General features: G+C 39.0%; 1 protein-coding gene across 22 annotated transcripts in view; it reads right to left on the bottom strand.

The window, feature by feature from the left end:
- RBFOX1 (RNA binding fox-1 homolog 1) overlaps window positions 1–22,916 on the bottom strand; it is a 1,131,477-nt gene that overhangs the window by 507,467 nt on the left and 601,094 nt on the right. For 18 of the 22 annotated variants that reach the window (XM_033073813.1, XM_033073810.1, XM_033073809.1 and 15 more), the window contains one exon: window positions 10,735–10,782. The exons of the other annotated variants lie outside the window; for them this stretch is intronic. In XM_033073813.1, coding sequence (XP_032929704.1) covers window positions 10,735–10,782 — 48 coding nt within the window. The remainder of the gene's footprint in view (window positions 1–10,734; window positions 10,783–22,916) is intronic. 22 annotated transcript variants of the gene reach the window in all.

The raw sequence follows: 22,916 nt of genomic DNA, 5'->3' as shown, positions 1-22,916 counted from the left end.
TTAGTAACTAAGGACTGTTAAGATCATCAGTCTGGTCCTAAAATTCAGGTAGATAGGATAAAAAATCCCCAGGACATGATGCATGTGGCCCTGGGAAAACTCCCAATAATAAGCTCTAGTCACAAAGGAATGGAAATACAGCATCAAGGGTGATTTACTAAAGTCCACTAAGCAGGAGCAACATTTAGAAAAACATAGGTATCATGTTATATAATTAAAGTATCAAATCAGTGAGGGCTCTGTAACTACATGGAAACAGAGTAACAGGTTTGCACACTTAAATGCCTCCCTAGAATGACTTGCAGAAAAATTATTTTCTACATCACAGTATCTGTGATTATATGGAATGACTTAATCCTTCATAATAAAATATGTAGAGAAATTGCCATATCAACATTGTATACTAAAACATCAAAAATTAAAATCCAAGACTGAGGTATGGGTGGCAAAAGACAAGATAAATATACATAATTCAGTCACTAAATTAGAGAGAAGTTGGTACTTCACAGAACTGAAACAATTAATAAATGTTCTAAGAATTAGAATAATAATGTTCTTTATCTGACACACAGTTTTAAGGAGAATTTGACTTTGATAGGAATGAAGCTGTACTGGAGAGATGAATTGTTACTTTTCTGCATGCTATTGAATTGTAATGCTCTCAGATGTGATGCAATTTAGATTCTAAAGGTTTTCAATTTACCTTTTACATTTTGTTTTAACTTAGACTCTGTAGTAAAGATTAAAAATTCATTACATTTCAATAAACAGCATATCACAGTTCTTTAAAAGCAATTTATGGAATATAACCAATACAGAAGGGCAAAGTACTTCAGGTATTCCAACTTTTCAAAACTACTCAAATACTGTCATGAGAAATTTCATCTCAAGATCAGTTAGAAATAAACTGAGCCAGTATTTTTCATCTTCAACTGCAGTGAAAAGGCATCAAAGCAGATCTAAACCCAACCCTTTTCATGCAGAAATGTGTTTTACTGCTTTGGAAAAGGATGGTGGAGGTCTGGACTTGCAAGGCCACTCGAGCAGCCAGGCTGTGCTTGGCTGATGTCACCTCCCACACCTGGCACCTCAGGGGTAAAGAGCAAAGCCTCCTTTTCTTTGGGTGCTGTGAACCAAAGAAATACTGAAATCTATTTAGGAGAAATACAATAATACAGGCAGATGTGGACAAAGAAATATAGGCCAGCAATACAATAAAACAGCATAAAACTCTGGGTGCAGAGGCAAAAAGTTTCAGGAGGTACCAATAAGTGTCCTAACTGTGATCCCCTAAGGCACAAAGAATATTTTCCATCCAGCTGTTGTGACACAACCTCAGTTGGTGCAGTAGGATTTTACCCCTCCCTGCAAATTTTGTCTTTCATTACTCACTTACCAGTTACCTGGTCAGCAAAAGGCCACAGCAAGCCAAAGTTTTAAGAAACACATCAAACAAATTTGAGGAAACAAACATTCCCTTCTGGATTTCAGACAATTCATACACATAATAAACCTGCTCTGTTCCTTAGCCTTCAACCTTTATCAAGTCTTGAAAGTGAAAGACAGTAACAGAGATCAGAGTTCTTTTTAAATGGAATTGTTTTCAAGTCAAAATGTTTGCTCCTTGCATGGTATGCATATTGCCATTATCTAGGAAAAAAAAAAGCTAAATTAACTTTCTTTTGTACATTAGCCTGCTGATAGGGAGGGATAAAAGGAAGGATAAAAGAAGTTTTACTTTAGATTTTGAATACCAGCATTCTTTTTTCAACATTTATACTGTAATTTTTTTTCAGAAATAATCTCCAAACTTTAAAAAAAAGAAGTTGTGAGACAGCAAGTATGGCATAGTGGGACATGCTGCACACCAATCCTTTTAGTTTTGCCCTGGGTCTCCTATTTTAGTACTGAAGAGATGAGATAAATGGCAGAATCCCTGGATTTTCCTGACCTTGATCAAGAAGACCTAATTTTTAGCTGAACTGTGCAAAAGTGCTATGATTACATCAATCTAATCTGGAAAGCACACGGTTTATATATAAACCATGGTCTCTGTCTCATCCATCAAACTGAAAGACAATAAAACATACTTCTGTAAGAAAAATCAGGAAAAAATCCATTAACCCTTTACTCCTTACATAAAAATCCTCAACAATGTTTCAAAACTACAGAAACATGCACACATATTCAGGTTCCTAAATATGGATATATCTATCTATATATTTAAATGTAAGTGCTCTTACAATAACAGGCCTCATTAAAGACACCGTGCATCATTGCTGAAGAAGTCAGCTCTGAAATAATGGAATTAGGAAGTTTTGATCTAACTGCCCAACCAGGCAGCCAGAAAAAACCATTTATTGCTACAGAGAAAAAATTTACCTGGCAAGAGATGCAATACAACATAAAAAGGCAAACTGGAATCAATGAGAAATGAATTGGATTACTGGACAGAAGCATATTCTTGCACGTGTTCAAGCTACTGGGAAAGTAACAGAGCCAGCAGTTATAAAAATCCTTCCAAATGCCTGCTTACCCTTTCCTGATCCAATCACATTCTTGCTGTTAATCAGGTTGGATTACATCCCAGATATTATTTTGGCAAACAAAACAATCATCTGATTCAGTCTGTCCCCTTCAAGTATGCTGAAAACAATCTGCCACTGATAATCTTGCCATGCATGTGCTCCTGGAAAGCCATCTGATCAATTTATGCCAGGATGAGAGAAGATACCTACACTCACACACAAATGCCATAAGGCTGTCCCCATCCATGAGCAGTGTGGAAATGTGCCCTCCACTGCCCAGGCAAGTGCTGGAATATGCACAGTGAAGGGAGGCAGCTCCAAGAGTCACAGGTTCCTTTCTACTAAAAAGAAATAAATCCTGCAGGTGAACTCATGCTGTGTATGAACAAAAGGCTGCTGGCTCATCAAAGCATCACTCCTCCACTGACCAGTCCTGGCCTGGCAACACTTCCAGCAGCTGGAGACTTCCTCTGCATCTCCCAAGGTTTGTTTAGGTTATTGCTCTCTTCACTTAATAACCTGTCTTTATCCCAACTCATGAGTTTTCTTGCTTTTACCTTTCCTGTGCCTCTGTAACTCCACTGTCAGCTGTAAGTGCCTCAGCCAGCTCACCACAGTGTGCCAAAACCTTGGGGTGACATTCTGTCCCTCCTCCTTCACTCTGGCAATGCTGTTAAGCATAAGCAATACTTCTGTTTGAATAATATATTCAAATTCAAATGAATATTATATTCAAATACTTCTGTTTGAATTTCTGTTTCCAGAGAGCCTCAATGCCCAGAAAGAATCCCCATAATGAGCCAATTCCTGGATAAAACCTGGGTACCAAGAGAGGGGGTTAGCAGAGAGGAGTGGTCACAGAGCTCCAGCCTCTGGAGCCAAAATTCCTGTGAAGGATTCCAAGCCTGTCCAACAGACTCAGATGCTGCTGCAGGCCCAGAATTGAACCCACATGCACAAAAGGTCAGTGCACAACCTCTGCTCTCATCCATAGTTATGCTGAAGACATGGAGTAGGAGAAATAAATTAGATTCTTTAATATTTAATAGTCCTAAACATTTCCATAAGATTATTTTTTATTCTGGTTATAAGGAGAATGAATGCAAAATATAAGCAGTGGTTCAGTTCCTAAAGGGATTCAAATTTTCAATATCAAAATTTAAATTTTCCATAGAGATACAGTAAGAATATTATTTATCCCTCTCCATTTTATGATTTACAGCAGTGTCTGCATCAAGTTCTTCTCACAAATCTCAAGTGCTGTTGCCAAGTTTTCTATACAATAGTTTCAGTGGAGAATGCACAGGACTACACAACTTTTACACCACAGACAAGCAGCCTGAGATCAGAGCATTTGTCTGGTTTAAATAAAGACAGAGCAACTGCAGCCTCCCCTTTAGCAGCACATTGGTGGGCTTGTCTCAACAGGAGCTCTGCTACGAGCACTCAGAATAAATCATAAGAGAACTCACATTTCCATTCCTTTTTATCTGGAGAAATACATAATCTCTAGATTTCTACCTCACCAATAGGGCTCTTTAAGGATAGTTCAGCCCTGTCAGTGGATATTTTCCTTACTGAGAGGAAAATTAAAATGTAGGAACAAAACATTTCTATGCCTAAGCACAGGTTGGCAGTAAGTTGAATGAAATTTAAACAACCTGAGACTCTTCTGTCTGTACAGAGATCATTTTGCTCACAGCAGCATGAGGCCTCCCTCCTCTTTTCAGTGCTCTTCAGACCAAAAAAGACCCTGTGACCATAAAAATACCTGCAAATAAGGTGGGTCATAGGTACATGCTGTCAACTCAGTCCTTCTTTATCAAATCTCCCATATCTTTATTTTAAAAAGCAGAAAAAAAGAGAAGGAAATGACAACTGGAAACAGATTTTTCTCTATAGTGTCAATGAAATTCTCTGGCCCATGTAAACAATATAAAACCCCACACTGTGGAGTCTGGGTTCTGAAAAGCTGAAAACCAAATTTTCAACCACCCAAAACCTTTTAAAAGGCAATGTTCCACCACAGTAGCAAAGGTTGCAGTCTCCCATTCTCTGAAGTTTTATTGGTTCACAAACACAGACAGGATCCAAGACAGGTTCCCATTCACAGCACACTAATATTTATAGATCTGTGGGGTTTCCCCTTTTTTCTATAACTGCAAAAACCAATTCCCCTCTGTTTTTATTTTTTATATCTGTTGAAAACTTAATGGTCAGATGTAAATAAAATTTCAGCAAGGCTTGAGTGTCCCATGAATTATTTTTCAGTTAATTTTGACAGGTAATTAGCATCAAATTGGACTTCAGTTTTCCTCTTCCCCTCTGACTCTTCCCCCTAAATCTCAATATTTTAACTTTACATTTAGCCAAGAATTAAAGCAATCCATTTCAGTCTCCTGCCCTCTCTCTTGTCCCCAAGTGAAACATAATCACTTGCAGGCAATGCAGGTACAGTACATGTGAATATATGCCAAAGTAACTTGTGCATACATTTACTTCAGTGCTAATAAAATATTTTATTCATGCATATAAAAGAATGTTCTTTCTAGTTCAGTGAGCTTTTTAGGAGTTATTAACAGGAATGTGTCATATACCTAATGAAATTTATTTCAAGGTAGAAGAGATTTAAATAAAAAAGTAAAATAAAGTCTGAGAACAATCACAGAATTATAATAGTAAGATTTATTGAAATATCTTCAAAATGAAGATCTAAAAAAAAATCTCCCAATAAAAATATATTTTATTTGCAGTGGCAATCATGTTTATACATATTAATAGAGGATAGGAGATGTGATGGTTCAAGATGGAACACATTGGCAAAAAGACACACTGTAGTAAAGCTTTTTTTAGCCCTGTGCCTCAGCAGGTATTGCAGCACAGGAAATGCACTATCCATGTCCCTTCTGTGCATTCAGCATATGTAAAAGTCATGCTGCAGAACACGCTGACACTTCAGTGGGAGGTCAAATTATTGTTTTGGCACTTCTGTCACGCCTGTCACTTCAATTCCACTTTATCAAATTACAGATTGCTAGATAGAGTTGGATTAAGGGGAAAGACAGACACACACACACAGAGGAGCAACTGTCACCACTTCAGTTGTGAAATCCCATAATTGCATGTCAGTGACAGCCAGAACAAGAGAGCAGTAATAGGGCTGACATTACGAGCATTCAAACACCAGCAAACTTTGCAGCAAGACTTTGCACTCTGTCAAGCCACATGCCAGGGAATGGACTGGATTTCTGAGCAATTCCTCATATTAGAGTTGCCAATATTTGTTAGGCAGACTAATAAATAATGCAGTGTCTTAAGTTCCAGGGTAACTTTCAGCTCCCTGTTTTTCCAGAAGTATTGCTTTTGTTTGGAAAAAACCCATAAACCTAAGGCAAAGGAGAAAAAAATCCTTTTATTTAAAAATACCGCTAAAAGTAGTATGAATAACAATAAATACTAAGCAATGTAGATTATGGGCTTGAGTCAACTTTCCGAGTTTTAGGATCCCTGGAGTGCAACAGATTTTGACTTCAAATAACTGTGAAGGAATCAGCCATGAATTTCAAGTAACTTTTCTGGTAATAAACAAACAAACAGCACACACCACACACAGACCTTGGATAACTTTATCCTTTTATGGAAGATGGGGAAACTTCCAGCCCTGCACTGAGCAAGGCTCAAGAAGCATCAGGTAAATCTGACTTACATGAGCTGGGATGTCAGGGGAAGCATCTGCTGTGCTGTGACAGGAGGATGCTATTCCTGGCACTGCTCATTATTCCCCTCTGGGTTACTCCCCCTGCTTCCTGAATTCTGGGCTCAGCCCTCTGCATTTTGTGTGGGCCTGTCCTGCCATGGCTCAACAGCACCTGGCACCGTTTGTACAACAGCAATCATTTGTTCACTCTGTTAGACACCACAAGGGCCACTAACATCCAAAACTTCCTTAGAGTCCTCTAAATCTAGACCCAAATACAATTTAGTCATTTCCCCATCAATTCATTGCAGCCTATGATCTTCCCTCACAAGAAAAAATATTTTTAATGGAAGTAAAAATGCATCTCAATCTACACAGTTATGCAGATGGCACACTGCCTTCACAAGGGAATAAAAATAACACTTATTCCTATTCACTGCTAAAGAACCCCTAAAGAGAAAAAGGCACTACCATGAAAGAAAACAGTATAATAATAAATCCACATCTATGATGCCAGGAGTTGGCTTAGTCCCTCCATAGTGCTCCTCATTATTTGATACCCTTATAAATTCCCTTCTACAGTAATCTGAAGGGCAGTGAAATTTTTTCCTTAAAAAAAAAAATTTAAAAATCCCCTAAACTTCTAGGAAAAAACATCTTTATATTATCACTATAAATAAATAAATAAAAAGAAAAAACCACAAAACAAAACAAACAAAAAAACCCAAAAAACCAAAACCCCCAACCTGCAAGAAGCCATTGAATAGAGAAAGCAAAATATATTAGTAATGCTGTTTCTTTTTCTCCTCCTTTTGTCTCACATACCCTTTATAACCTTGCCTACATCTGCCCTTCACACTTCCACTTCCCCATATGTAACTCAAGCCATATAACTGTAAGTACTTTCCTCATAGGTGTTTTTAATTTGTTTGTAAGGTAATTTGAGATCCACTGACAGAAGGTGCTAAAGAAAAAAAAAAAAAAAAAAAAAAAAAGAAATATTTTCCACAGCAGGCAGAGGAAAGGAAAGGCATTACTGGCTAGCCCACATCCCACAGCAGTAATAGGGAGTTAGGGAACATGATGGCACTCCAGGGACCTCTGCCACCCTCCTGACCTCTCAGGTTATTGCCCTGACGCACTGCCATCAGCTCTGCAGCTCTCACAAAGCCTCTGCACTCCCAGCTCCACAGTGGGACATTTCCAAGTCAAGATGCATCTCTAAAGTATTCTCTCCACGAGCCACCTCCTTCTGCAGAAGGGAAAATGCAGGAGGACCCCTGGGTGACCTTGAGTCCCTGATAATGGTGCTGAGCTGCTGCTGAACGGGGGCACTGCTGCACTGAAGGGCACTGCACATTACAGCCCCATCAGGGGAGAATAAACTGAAATAAAACAGAATGAGGCAGCCAGAGCTGCAGAATAAAACATTCCCAGCACAGTAAAAACGAGCTGAGACAAAGTTATCCAGCACAGAAAGGTCACTGTAAGTTAACTTCCAGTTTGCAGGGTCAGTTTTCAGGTGGAAATGTCACACAAAGGATGTCAGGGGACATAACTTTATATCAGAGTTTGGGTTTCACAGCATTGCATGAATTAATTTGATCATATGACAATTGCAGATTGAAACAAAGTATGTCCTTTGTGCTCTATTCAGAGACAGAGCAGGACTGGGAGAAATCTTATTTACAGTTTCTTCTTCTTTTTATATTTTTGAAGATTACTGTTTGACACAAGTCCCATATAAACATATATATATACATATATATAAACATATATATATCTGCTCAGACCAAATAATTACATAAACTGAGAATAAATAAAAAAAAAAAGGACGATTTATAAAATATAATTTTATAAAAGCAAGGCAGGTTTATCAGGTAATGGGAGATGATGGAGCTGTGTAAGTGCAAAAACAAAAAAAAGGCTGTAGGACATTAGAAGTCTTCTTAGAGACAGACTGTGGTTTGGTTATATCAAATGGAAGGATTTCAAAGGAATCCCCATGCCCAATATCCTTATTAATTGCCTTCCACCAGAACCATTTTGTTTGTGCCCAACACACAGAGTTCTATCAGAAAACATGGGTAAAAGGAAAAACAACCTGACCATGTCATCTACCTTGCAACAGCAAAACATCACACAGGCTTTGGAATCAGAACTCAAATCCCCAAATATCACATGGTTGGCTGCAGATATCCACGTATTTTTACAAAAAATCACACATGGTATGTTTTTAACATGTTTCTTCCTGTGACAATTTAAGGGTCACTTTTCCACATATGTTCTTTGAGAAGAACAGCTGAACCATTTCTCTGATCACACGAGTCATTTAACATCCAATGGTGGTGGGGGGTCAAAACAAGAAAGCTTGGGTGTGTCAAATGCAGAAAAAAGTGTTCACTGTGTAGGAAATGAGTTGTACATGCACTTCTGAGTCCTCTGCTGGGAATGGTAATTCATAATTATCCAGGCCAGAGAGAGCAGACTGTGCATTGCTTGTCACCTGGTGTTCTCAAACCTGGGAGGTTGTAGCCATGCAGAAAATAAATAAAAATCTTACATGGAAAGGTCACTTGAAGACAATGGAAGGAGAGACAGATCACAGTGATGAAGTGGTTACAATAATTAAGTGCTATTTTGGACTTCACAGAATAATAGATTTCAAAATAATAAGTACAGTTATTAAATTTGAGTTTGCCTCCAGGCAGTGCTTTAGCCATGTTACATAAATTTCTACTTCAGAAGTTATAGATTAAGAAACTTCAGGAAAAAAAGGAACACAAGAAAAGGCACCTTGCAGGTTTGTATTTTGTGGTTAAATGGGAAAATTTCCCATTAATTACTAATGATATAGTTCATTAGTTGCATATTTCATTATGGAAGTGCAAATTATTAGATACTAATGATGCATGCCCTAATTGCAGTAGTTTGTCTTGATTTCAAGTTCAATGAAATAAAAATATTTATTTACAATGCTTCAGGTTTATGAATTACATTACATTCTTAATTGATGCTTTCAACAAACATGAAACAATGCATTACTATTAACCAGAATTGATGGGTCTGCATTTGATGATCACTGGGAACTCTCCCTGGACTGGAAAGAACAACTGCCACTTAAACTTGGTGAAAGCTTCAGTTTTGGGACCAAACACAGAGAAAAGATCAAACACATCATGCAACAACAGGTGTTTGTCACATTCCTGTTCTTTTAAAGTGCTTCCACAAAATACCCAAAGGAGGAAGAAAAATCGAGGGGTTTTCTAAATAATCCTTTCTGCTAACTGCAGTCTCTGCATGTGAAAACTGGACATCCTGAGTCACTGAAGGTGGAAAAAACCCTTTAGGAACCCAGCCCAGCTCAGAGCAGTCACAGGAGAAGCTCAGACATCTCCTGTGATTTCTCCTGAGGTACAAACCATGGAAAGCCCACAGTTTACTGGCAACAGGCTGGTGCTCTCCTAGATAAAAGTTGCAATACAAGGAAGAAGAAATAGAACACTTTAATAAATTGTTGTCCAAAGCTTGTTAGGCTCCTGACACCTCTTCCAATAATTCACATTACAGAAGGAATTCTGGCTTGGGCAGTTTTAGTACTTAATACCAACACTAAAAACCATCAAAACTTGGGGTTTAGAAGCAAGGTCCCAGCCTGGATTTCAGCACACTTTAAAACAACATGAACCCAAATGGAAGCACCTAGAGATTTGATGAAAGCTGATGCTCAGAACCTGCAGCCTCAGTGGGACAGAGTGAGTACCAGCTGAAGTCAGACACTTGAAATCACATCACATGCTCAACTCTTCCACAAACTCATTTATACTCAACACAGGAACACCCTGCTTAGATCTACCAATCCAGGTTTTCAAACAAAACACCTTACTCTCTTTAAAGCTGGATTGATATCTATTTCTGACAATTTTTTTTTAAATTGAAGGCTTGTGAAGCCTTTGTTTCTTGGTTAGCCTTTACCATAAGTAAGATGAAGAACACAACTGAAAACAGACTTGGTATCTGGTTTATATTTGTCCACAGAAAATAAACCTGTAAACATTTGTTTTAATCAACTCTTAAAAATATAAAAAATAAAAGCTTTCAAAGGTACTGCATATAAAGCAAGAAAACACAGTCATCTTCCTGTCTAACAAATATTTAACATGGTATGCCAGCTTTATCATAAAAGACACACAGTAACTTTGTTAATAATGTAAATTAAAAAAGGAAGTGCAACCACCTTGCAAACTTTAGATTAAGACTATATTTTCCTTCTGAAAAAGCAGTTATTCAAATTTCTAACAAGTATATTCAATAGAGTAAGAATGCTTTCTTCCCATTGAAGTTAAAATATATCATGAACAAATACACATATAAAGAACCATAAAATAATTTCATGTTTTAATTAAAAAAAACCCAAAAACACAAAAACAAAACAAACCCAAAGAACAACCAGATAAAATTCCAGCTACTAGAGTTGCCTGAAAATCCATATTAAAACAATCCACTTACTTTTCTGTCCTCAGTTTCTACACCAGAACTGCACTCTGCTTTAGTGTCCTGAAAGCACAAACAGAGAAGCCCATGTCACAAAGCACATTGACCAGCACTGGGGGAGTAACTCAGGCTGAAGAAATGTTATTTTTGTACCCAGAGTTATTTAAATATACAGTGTCTAGTATTGTGCCTTTAGGTGAAGCCTGTTAAACTTCACTACAGGCATAAATTTAAAGACAGGATTGAAAGAACACCAAAAACCCCCATGCCTACTTCAGTATGGTATAGCCAGCTCTCAGGAAAAAAATATGATTTTTTCATTATACATTTTCTTTTTTACTTCTGTCTTGAGGGAAATATATTTATTGCTAATTTTTTTTAAAAAAATTAACTAGTGATGGAAGCTGAAAGAAATATAAAGGTAAGCTAAAGAGGAAAACTGCTCAACCTTCTGTCTGTTATCAGGTGCTAACTAGGACTTCATAGATATTTGTGTCTGAATCTCGTGGCAATGAGAAAAAACAGCAAAGCCTTTATTTGTGATAAACATGCAAATGTGTGTGTGCACAGACTTGTATACTTTTGGATATTTTGGACCTGTTTTCTTCAGGAGGGAAAACAATTCTCTCAAACCTAATGACACCCAACACATGATCCTTTTATTCCTAAAGTATTTTGACTCATTGAACCTATGGATTTTTGTGCTGAAGATGTGCAGGGATCACAGAAAATGGTTATCACAGAAATTATATTCCAAAAGGCATTTATTGCTCTTCATTCACCCTTTTTACAGCAAGTTACTACTGGAAACTGAGCAAGCCAAATACAATTCAAGTGACTGAACTGCAGACAAGTGACCTACTAGTTTTCATTTCAACTTCACTTTTCTAGTGAGGCTATTCTTGGAAGCAAATTTTGCTTAAGCATTGCAGCTTTAGAGATTTCTATTGGGAAAAGAATAATATATTGCTAAGGGACTATTTTTTTGTGAAAAGTACTTCCCCAGCCTCTCACCAAAGCTGGAACTACTCTAATCAGATTTCAGATTGTTGGTTAGATACTTGCACATAAATTGCAAATAGCAGCTCCTATTAAAAATTAAAACAAATGTAAAATGAAGAATTTATGTTTCTTCAACAGCATGTCTATTCATCTTAAATGAAGGACTGGTTTTACTTCAAAGCCAAAGACTTCCTACCTACCCCTACAAAAGATTTTAAAAAATTAAATTGCTCTACCCAGTAGGATGAAGCAAGATTTCCTGCAAAAAAAAACCACTTTAATTCATTCACAAATTATATTAAAGATGGTTTCATGAGACAAATGAAGTTGTATCACTTCTTAAGCAGCAAAAATCCCACTTGTAATTCCAGTCAGTCTAATATATGAATCAGCACCTCTAATACTCTTTATATTCCATCACTTTTCATGGGGAACCAGATTGTACTTTGTGGAATAGAGCACTCAAAAATTTTCTTTCAAGTGTGCCTTACTGCATCCAGACAGTCTCCCATGTGGAGGAGAAGGAAATACTCTCTCTGCCTACAGGCTCAGGTTTGGATATTTACATTTGCTTCTTTTTAGGGAGGGAGGGAGGAAAAAAAAAGCTCAGTTCTAAAAGGCCTTCTCCCTCAGGGGAATGAATTGAAACTTCATTAGCACCAGTGATCCTCATGTCCTAGCTGTGCCCTTAGTCACCTTTTGGAAAGAATGTAATGTTCTGTAACATATTTATTGGTTAATCAAAAATGAATCATCTCTTTCCATATTACCAAGGACAAGAATGGCTCTGTCTCACACACTGACCTAAATTAACTGAAAGCAGAATAAAGCAGAATAAAGCAGCTCCTCTCAGACTGCAGCCATGGCTATTACAGCCCCTCAGCATGATGAATATACCTGAAGAGCCACCAGCACTCTGAGCCCTTCTGCTGCCCATGGAACAGTTTAGTTTGCTATTTCACCACTGTCCTTCCCCATTAAAAGCAATTTCCAAGAAGCCCAAGTTCATAAGCATCCATTACTCGATGAAAAATGCAGTTTTACCTGGAGGAAACCAAACCCATCCTGCTCGCAGCACAGCTCATGTGAGGCTGGCTGGGGCAGCGAGGAGGAGGCACGAGGTGGGCACAGGTGGGGCCAGCCCAGCTGAGCCTCTCCAATTACCCAGGCAAGGAGCCTCACCTGCACTCACACCTCACCTGCAGCTCCCTCCTTACCTGCAGCTCCCACCAGCCCCGGGAAAAGATTGAGGCTGAATAGCAAATGAGCAAATTACAAGATTTCCATTCTGTTATATCCCTCAACATTAGACAGGCATTTCACCCTTAGTGTTGGTTATCTCTAAAGTGAACCTTTACAAATTAACCACTGCATCTTTAGCAATGAACACCACATCTGCATGGCTTCAGTCTCACTGCAAGAATGTGTTATCTATGAAATTATGTAGTCAGATTTAGCTAAAGAAATCGCTGTCTGTCTTCAAGACTATGCACCTGGATTCAGACTTCTGCACAAGGGCAAGATAAAAACCAATTAATTTTCTGAAGCAATTAGTGTTGTAATTCTTTAAACCAGTGAAGCTGCTGACTTAATCAAATCTATGTTTAAATACAAATATTTGAGTATATGTCTCCATCCTAGATATACCTCTTTCAAAGGAAAAATGTACACAGACCCTAAGCTTTAAAAATCATCAAAATTAATCATCTGTCAATCTTAGAGCAAGAAGGGAAGAAATGATAATGTTCTTCTCTAAGAGACATCTGTGCTACTTTCTCTAAGTGCAAAATGACAAATTGCTGTCACTTCATATATGTATTGCAAATTTCCCAGCTCTGTCAATTATTTGAGACTGAGAAGCACCATTGCTGTAAAGCAATTGTAAAACCCTAGAGATCTGCACAAGGTATCAGGCACCTTCTTCAATGCTGTTACATCACAAAACAAAAAGTAAAAACGCAGAAAATATGTTTCTTCTGAAGAATTATTTTAGACAAATTATATAATGATAGAATACGTCATATGATGTTTCATGAGAAAGACAGAAATAGAAAACCTTCTCATCCATTTCCGTTTAAAACCAACACAATTCCTTTATTCTCTAGGTATCACTACATAACAGCCAAATAATTATTACAAGCATATTAAGAGCTCTATGTTTTATATAAATTGCCTTTTTGGTTGTTTTGTTTGGTGGCAGCAACAGGGAAACAAAACAAGGCATTCTGTAGAACACTGGGAGCAGTGCAGGACAAGCACAAAGTTTATGGTCTGGGATTTCTCAAGTTGAACACACTGGGCTCTTGGGGAACAAATCTACCACCTTCATCAACAGCAGCACTATGAAAATCTTACTGAACACAGTGAAGTAAAAGTTTTAGAAAACAAAAGTAATTATTGGTAGTAGCATGGCCTGCATGAGATTTTGGCTTTAGGACGCAGTAGAAAACTGCATATACAGTAATTTCATGAATACAAGCTGCACCAATTTGACTAAGATTTTGCTCCTGAACCGGAAATGCGGCTAATAAACAGGAGCGGCTAATATGTGAATAATTTTCTGACATTTACAACCTCAGAAGTGCCAGCCAGAGTGCCGAGCCGAGCTGCTGCAAAGTCGGCATTTTGTGATTGTTACAAATTGCTACTCTGTTGCACCGCGGGTGGAGCCTGGCTGCCTGCAGGCAGCATGGGGGCGGGCAGAGAGGAGGGAGAGCTCTTTCCTTCCCTCCTCTGCCGCAGCCCGGGGGAGAGACGGGGGGGCCCTGCGCCGCCATTGCCGCAGCCCGGGGAGGCGGGGGGGGCTCCGTCCCCGCCCGCCGCCGCTGCCGTAGGAGCGGGGGAAGCTCCGTCCCTGCCTGCCACCGCAGGGCAGTGCCGACCCGGGGTGACCGAGCCCAGTGGCAGCGGCGGCCGGCCCCGAGCTGCAGCACCGTGCTGGGCTACCTGGCCCCATCAACAGCCCCTAGCGGGCCGAGCCTGCACAGCCTTAGCTGAGCCAGTAAACCCCACCCTGCCGCCGTTCTGTTAGTATTTGGCAACTTTGCTGCACAGGGGTCCTCGCTGCGAACGACAGAGTGGCTTATACTCGGGTGCGGCTTATTTATGGACAAAAAACAAAATATTTGCCAACACCCAGAGATGCGGTTTATACTCAGTGCGGCTTGTATTCGTGAATTTACTGTACTTTATTTTACATAGTTTCTGTAATTCTGCATTTAATTTCTCTCCCTGAATTGCTAGCAGGAGCAGTGAAATCACTACCCTGCAGTATCCATTAGTGCTGCTGACCCCCACACCCTGAGTGTCCCTGTGCTCTATCACACACTCGGTGATAAAAATTCCAGTTTCCCCTCTGCTGCCATCCCAGCCCTATTGCCTTGCTCTGCTGCCCTGCCAGCCCAACACAGACTGCCAGAAACCCCCCAGAACAACCACAAGAAATCAGGAACTTTAGGAAAGTTTCGATAGTTTGGAATTTCCACATTTTCTCTCCTCACGTGCAGGTGAGGCACTGTGAAAGGCAAAGTGAATTCCTGTGCACTCCAGGGCCAGGGGGAGAAGGATGAGCCCCTGGCATCCCAACCATGCCAGGCTTCCCCTGCTTGGCTTCTTCTGTAATATCCAGGATGAGCAGTAGGTGGAAGCAAATAACCTTGCAAAATGCTGCTCAGCCTCCTGTGCAAGATAAACCTATTGCTGGTCAGGTGTTCTACACGTGTCCTTGGCACCCCAACAAGTGACAACAAATAATTGCTTTTTCTTCACAATACTGGCTTCCAGCTTCATGGAGCAGCCAGTTTAGAGATAAAAGGTGGTTTAGAATCGTTTGGGGATTTTTTAAGGTTTGAAATATGTACAGCTGAAATGGACTCCTTTTAATGACTAAAGCATTTTAAAAGATAACATGATTTTAAACAAAATAAGAATCTATAAACACATATATATATAATTTAAAAGTACACAGTCAAATTCTAGGTTATTGATTCTTGTGGATATTTTTATTGACTGCTAAATATCTCAAAGCCCTGAATTCTTGAGGAAAATACTTAATGTATTTCTCTATCCGTTGGCCATTATGTTTCATTATTGCTGCTAACAAACAGGCTGCCAGCAGAAGAATTCATTTGAATTTCATATTAGTTCTATTTCATCCATCCCAGAGAACAAATTAACCACACAGTAATACTTACTGAAGAAGAAAATAAATGAAAAATGAAACCTTAGAATGTGACATTCAAGTATTCACTAAGTTTGTCCCCAGCAAGTAAAGGACTCAGGCAGAAGCCTCATCAAATTAACAAACCAATTCAAGGATTTGAATGGCTTCAACAGTTGCAATGTCAAAGATGCAGGAGAGGAGCTTTATTTTGAAAGAAATAACTCCATCTCTATTTGCTAGCACTTGTAGACCAAGAGGTTTGTGTCTACAAGCTCCAACCAGGGGAAAGCTGGACCTTCTACAGCTGCTCCTGATGCCCCAGGGCAGAGTCTAAAAGGAAACCACTCATCTGATCAGAGATTTAAAATCAAACCTTTCCAGATTTTAGGGAGCTTTCTTGTCTTGTTTCTAGATAAAAGTAGACTGCAAGAGGAAGGTTTGCAAGACTCTTGGAAACTGAACTGACAAATTTTATAACAAAAAAATTACTGCTTATAAAAATACTGCTGTATTTTTAATACAGATTTGAAAGGCCTCGTGTGTGTGCCCTCCCACACACCCACTCACACCCTGCTGTGCCTGTGAACACCCAGCTCTGCTTTCTCTGCTTCCAGCCCTTTGCTTAGGCTCATTTACACTTCCCAAGGCTATCAAGAGTTAAAACTTTTTTTTTCCCCTCCAAGGAAAGCTTTGACTTTTTCCTAAATAAAGACTTGTTTGAGGGAACAGGTACTGCTGCTGCTGGAGCTTTATGGACTGGAGTATATAAAACCTTCCCAGTCCTGTTCCTTTTCCTTCTCTCACCTTCAGGAGTTATTGTCCTTTTCTCAGTGCTCTGCACACACTCAGAGATGCACAGACACGTCCCTGCCCAGCACAGTGCTCGTGCCTCACCTCCCTCCTCTCTCCAAGCAGATGTTTCATTAGCCCAGAGATGCAAAGGTACCCACTGTAAAACCTGCACCTTTCTCCTTGGACATGCCAAACCCACACATAAAACAGGCAGCGTTTTCAGAAGGCACAGATGTAATTTTAACATGTGAATCACTCATGCAGCAGTATCCAGTTGTAAATATTTGCTAGATTAGGTTAAGACTTAAATTTGAGCTAGTAAATATTTCATTTTCAAAGCTGGCAACAGAAGCTGATATTTGGTAAAGTTGTCAGTTTGGACAGTACAAAACCACTTAAGATTCCTAAATGCCACATTATTTTGACCAAACCTGAAATTCCTTTTCTATATGTCCCTCTATTTTCAAGGCTGAAAATACACAGGAACTTCCAGAACTTAAATTTTAACAGTTTTAAACTGGATTTTTTTAAACTAAAATTCTCTTAAGTGTCAGGCAGACCAACAGCCACGTAAATAGTTATATGTTTGAAATCAGTGAAATCCAGGTGGTCAATAGATACTCCTGATAAATTCAAGGAGCTGTTGAGAAAGCTGCTGATGTGATTTCAGCACTGTGTAAGCTGGGCAATGTGACAATTGGCAATATAACCCAGAGTACAGATGCAACTTTTAGAGAAAGAAACCTGATTTGACAGTTTATGTTTTCAAATTAACAACAGCACAAGGGCACAACACAATTCCTGAAGGAATCTATTTTTGTTCAGTCAGGTTTCCTAAAGGAAACAAGCATATAAAATTGCTTCCTACCTCAGACACCTAAAAACCTTTGGAATGTCTTTACTAATTTTAGCCAGGCTTGACAGGGATATAAGTAGAAGCTCAAAGATATTCCTGGATTTTTCATAAATGAGTGCCTGAGGAAAAGACAGAGCATCACTTGCAAAGCCCAGCCCTACTCCAGCTGATAAAAGACCCCAAAGAGAGGTGAGGATGCTGAGAGGAGGAGGAGGATTGACTTTGAAGTGAAGGTACTGCAGTGGCTGCCAGGAAGGAGCCTGTGTTTACTGAGAGGTCACTGTGGGTGCACAGGGTATAAATCCATAATAAAACTACTTCATTTATGTCCAATTTTCACAAAATAAGTTCTTTCAAGACTGAAGAGGATTTTTGTTGAACTTTTAAATGGAGTTCAGTCATTCTGGGCTATGTAGTAATAAAAAGCATAAATTTTAAATCAAATAGCGATTTTTCAAGCTTACAGAGTGACAGGACAGGAATTGTTTAATGACAGAAGATGTGTGATGACTGCAGAAGTGCCCTGGAAAATTAGGGCTCTGTAAAAATCTATCTTCTCCTTGATATTACACTACACTTTTGATTATCACAAAAAGTCAAGTTTTATGCTTTTAATATGTTTTCACCAAATATGGCTGTTTCTGTGCAGCAGGACATTACATTCCCACTAAGCTGGCTATGTATTTACTATGCTTTCTTGAGTATAAAACAATGAAGCAGAATTTCATATTAGACTCAAGACTTCCCTCAATAAACAACCCACAAACTTTCTCACTTCTGCCTTGCTGAGGGGGAGTGAGTGGGGTTGTGCTGCCTACTGGGGTTAACCCACAGCCACCAGAAACTTAAAATGTTTCAGCTCCTACCTATTCTCAAGTCATGAGTAGTCAGGTCACTAATTATTGGTGCTTCATATTCTGAGAATGATTTCAGTCTCCTGGCCCAGCACTGTCATGCCACTAACAAAATGCAGAAAGAAAGGCACGAGTGGACACTGCATGCAAGGGACTGTTCCTATCCTGAGCAAATTCAAAAGGAGCTCTGATGACAACAGCTATTGCTTTAACATCCAGGAGAAATAAAGAATTGGACTGGAGCCTCAGGCAGCAAGTTAGCTTTGAGAAGTCTCCTTATCGACCAGTATTGAGAGTTTTTTGTTCTTGTTGGCAAGGAGAGAGTAACTGACATGCTATTTCTTCTTCCATGCCCAGTGTAGGGTAAACAAGCCCAGATTGCTTTGAAACATCTGCCAGGCTGTGCTGTCATGAAGACAGCAGGACCTTCTGGTTTCCCAAACACGTTCAGGAGCACACAGCTAAAGAGACACTGGTCACACCAGAGCCCAGCACCATTCCCCTGGCACAGAGGGAGCTCAGCAGCCCAGCAGGGAGACCTGCCAAGGAAAACAGCCAAATGTCAGAGACACAGAGTCCTGCTCCCAAATGCTCAGCACTCAGCATCCCCAGCACGTGCTCTGCTCCCAGGGCTGCAGTTCACCTCTTGGTGTCCACTGAAATGTCTCAGCGCCACACCTGTGGAGTCAGCACACACCTGGAGCTTTGCTCCTCCTGCACCTTTTCCTGGCTGTTTCTCCCCAGACAGATGCTGTGCCCTATAGAGCAGCACTCAGGTGATGAGCAAAGATCACTGAGCACCAACAGCCCTGGCATCCTCTTGCAAAAGGATGGCTCTGTCTCAGTGCTGGTCAGGAGATGGAGAAAAAAACCAAACCAAACCAAACCAAACCAAGCCAAACCAAACCAAACCAAGCCAAACCAAACCAAACCAAACCAAACCAAACCAAACTAAACCAAACCAACCTCCCCATCAAACAAACCATAAAACCACACCCCTTCACACCCCCAAACCCATTTCTTCAATTGTGCCTATAGATTTTGTGGTTTTGTGTATAGATCCATGTGCACTGAGGAATTAGCCTTCTTTTTAAATAAGGAGTATTGATTCCTTAGTTCTAGTAAATACTTTCAATATCTAATAAGCCAAAGTAGTGTTTTTAATTGGAGGACAGATAATAAATATCTCTGTGTAATACTGTGCAGTTTGTGAGGACATTTCAGTATATAACTGAAATATAACATTACCTGCATTTTCTTTAGGACTGATTTTACTGTATATTGAGACTGGCAAATGTTTTTCTCCCACATGTGTGTAGGAAAGATGAATACAAAAATGAGCTATGGCATTTGGGGGAGAAAGATGCCAGGTAATCTTAAAGCAACATAACAAGAAGTTAATGAACAGACTTGCATCAATCAAAAAATTAAGAAAACCAGTTTCCTCCTCCTTTTCTTAAACCAGTAGAGAAATTAAAGGAAAAAATAGCCATCAATTTATTTATTTATTTATTTTAAATCTTTATTACTCTCATAATCTGCAATTTCTCACTCACCAGCCAGGTTAAATCATCTATTCCCAGCAGAAAATCCAGTAGGAATGAAGCATCAAGGAGCATACTGTTGACTTTTAGGAGCTGTCCAGAACTAAAACCTCCAGAGTACCTCTATAACTCTCACTTTCCCTCCTGTCTAAACACAAAGCTTTTCTAATAAAATGCACCAGCCATGAGCTGAGCTTTAGAACTGAGGCTGCAGGCTCTTGACCACTCCAAAGGGGAGAAGGATTCATCTCCCTGAGCAGGGCAAGGACTGATTTACCTGGGCAGGGTAAGGACTGATTTACCTGAGCATCATTAGGACTGATTTCCCTGGGCAGGGTAAGGGCTCCTTTGCCATTTCATAACTAGGAGATTTCACCTCAATAACTCATCCATCCTATTTCAGAAACTCCTCATCTTTTTTGCCTCTGAAACATCCCATGGCAATCCTACAGTTTAATTACCTATAATGTTGAAAAACACACCCTCTTATTTAGTTTGAATTTGTTCATCAACAGTTGATTGGATATCAACAGTTTGTTTCACCAGTGAAAATGTGAATGACTGGAACAGTATCTAAACTGCATCAGAGGTCTCTCTCAAACATTAGAATTCACACCAACACATTTCTCTCAATCTCTGGTGGGTCTAGAGCTGGCTAAATCACCAGGGCACCCACTAGAATTACACTAGAAGTATAACTGCACACGTTTCCCTTAAACTAGAAAGTTGTTAGAATCACATTAGAGCAGAAAAATGTATTTCTCCCTCTTTTTCTATAAACCAGGTTAATACTCTTGTATTTGATCTGGTAAATTTTCTAAATTACTTTTTGGCAAGACCAATTTAGAATTTATGATCCTAATACACTGAAACTTCTTCCTTAAAGACTGAACACAAATCCTAAACCTTAGAGGGGAAAAAAAAATCCACAACATCTCCATGGAACCTGAATTTTAGCAGCTTCTGCTCTCAATCCTACTATAATTTAACCCAAGATGGGTCTAGAGAGCACAGGCTGACAGGTGATATATGCTTCCTATTTTGCTGTTCATATAACCATTAACAATAACTGCAATAGAGCACATGAATGATAACGACCAGACACTCACTGAACTGGAAAATCCAATATTCTTTACCAAGGTGAAGGGGGGCAGGAGTGGATCTATTAAAATGATTGTGCCTCAACTAATATGTAGTATGTCAGCTCAGTAAACAATGTGCCCATGAAGTGGTTTCTTATTCCTCATCAATTGTAAGGATTTTACTGGGGTGGTGGTGGTAGCAGTCGTAATAATAATAAAATAACAATAATAAAATAATAGTTTATCAGAATGAGTGAAAAGAATCACTGCTATAATTTAAACAGGCCAAAACTTTTCTATCTAGGATACTGTGCTCTCTAAAAAAGAAAAAAAAACCAACAAAAAACAAATAAACAAACTCTGAAAAACAAACAAACAACTCACAAAAACACAAACTAACAAACTAAAACCCAAAATTCCCCCCCAAAAAACCAAAAAAAAATGAGACAAAAAAAACCACCTGAAACCAAAACAAATTACAACCTGAATGTAAGGAGTTTTCTTAGCTGGATTCCTGCAATTTAACCAGCTTCAGATTTCATTTATACAAGTGCATCAAATTGCAAACTCTCCAAACAGCTACGCCTATAAACTTTGCATTTCTTCTTGCTCTTAAGGCAAATTTCAGGGGTGTAATCTTCAGAAAAACAGAAATGATAATGACAGTTCCAGCTCAAACAGCACCATGACTGCTCCAGGAGGAAATGTGAGATCCCGAGGCAGTGCTGGGTTCCTTTATCACAGCGATCACTGCCAGGGCTGATTCCTGTGCTGACCCAAAACACAAGGAATTAACACGAAAGTGTTTCATACATGGGCAGATTAAGGCCCAGATTCCTTCCTACAGTAAGGCTAAATGTTTAACTTTTCTCCCCAAAAGCACAGTGTTTTTTTAACCAGATTTTAACTCACTATTCTAAAAGAGCGAGTGATACTTTTATAAATTCATTCAACACAGCACTAAGGCACTCAGGTATGGCCATGCATCTGCCAAGTAAAAACACAGCTAATATATCCTCTGGAGGACAGCCACTAGATACACCCTTCTAAAACAAAAAGTAAAATGCTGTTAAGTTGCATCCTAGCTGAACAGAAACAGAAGAGTTACAATAATATCTTCTGCTAAAACAGAGCTGTAAAACATGTATCCTGAAACACAAACCTCATTAAGTGCTTTTCAGCACTCACTGAAGCCTGAAAGCATCCTCAAATCCCTTAAAGTGGATAGAATGAAGCATATTTTCATCAAAATTGTAAATATTAAATGAATTCATAAGGTAATTTGTTGGAAATTCTGGGTTTTTTAGAAGGATTACAGGTGCATTAGTACAAAATTAGGAAAAGAGGTTTTTTTTAGTTAATGTTTTTAGAAGTGTCCCTTTCCATTTTGTGTTTCAACATATGACAGTTTTGTATACAAAGGCTGTCCTTAAAACATCTGAGTCACATAAACTCTCTCTTCCACAATCCATTATCTCATAAAAGAAATGCCATCAATGCACAAGTGAAAATGGCATCAGCAAGTTGTTAGGGTGAGCAATGCTCACTGAAGGAATCATGATAAAGAAGTTATTTCCCTTTGGAATTCCTGGAATGATGTGGAGTTGCAGCCATAACTGGTAAAAACTGCCTCAAAACTGATCAATAATAAAGAACTTTGAAGCACATTAATCTGAGATCTGCTACCAGGTTTTTTTCCTTGTTTCTGTAGCTTTAAATTCCCACCAAATATAAAGTATTCCTTTTTGCTGCTAGTGAATCTTTCACTGCTTAAACTGATTAACCATGCAATTTCATCATTGCTTATAACAAGTTCAAAAGAACATCTAAAACTGTGGCTAACTTTACAACAAAAATGTTAGAAAACATCCTTTTACACTGGAATCACTCTTACTGAGCCTAATG

Source organism: Catharus ustulatus, chromosome 16 (genome assembly GCF_009819885.2).
Source record: "Catharus ustulatus isolate bCatUst1 chromosome 16, bCatUst1.pri.v2, whole genome shotgun sequence".
NCBI classification, from domain to species: Eukaryota; Metazoa; Chordata; class Aves; order Passeriformes; family Turdidae; genus Catharus; species Catharus ustulatus.
The sequence above is the reverse complement of the archived record's forward strand: the minus strand, read 5'-3'. Positions and strand labels throughout refer to the sequence as shown.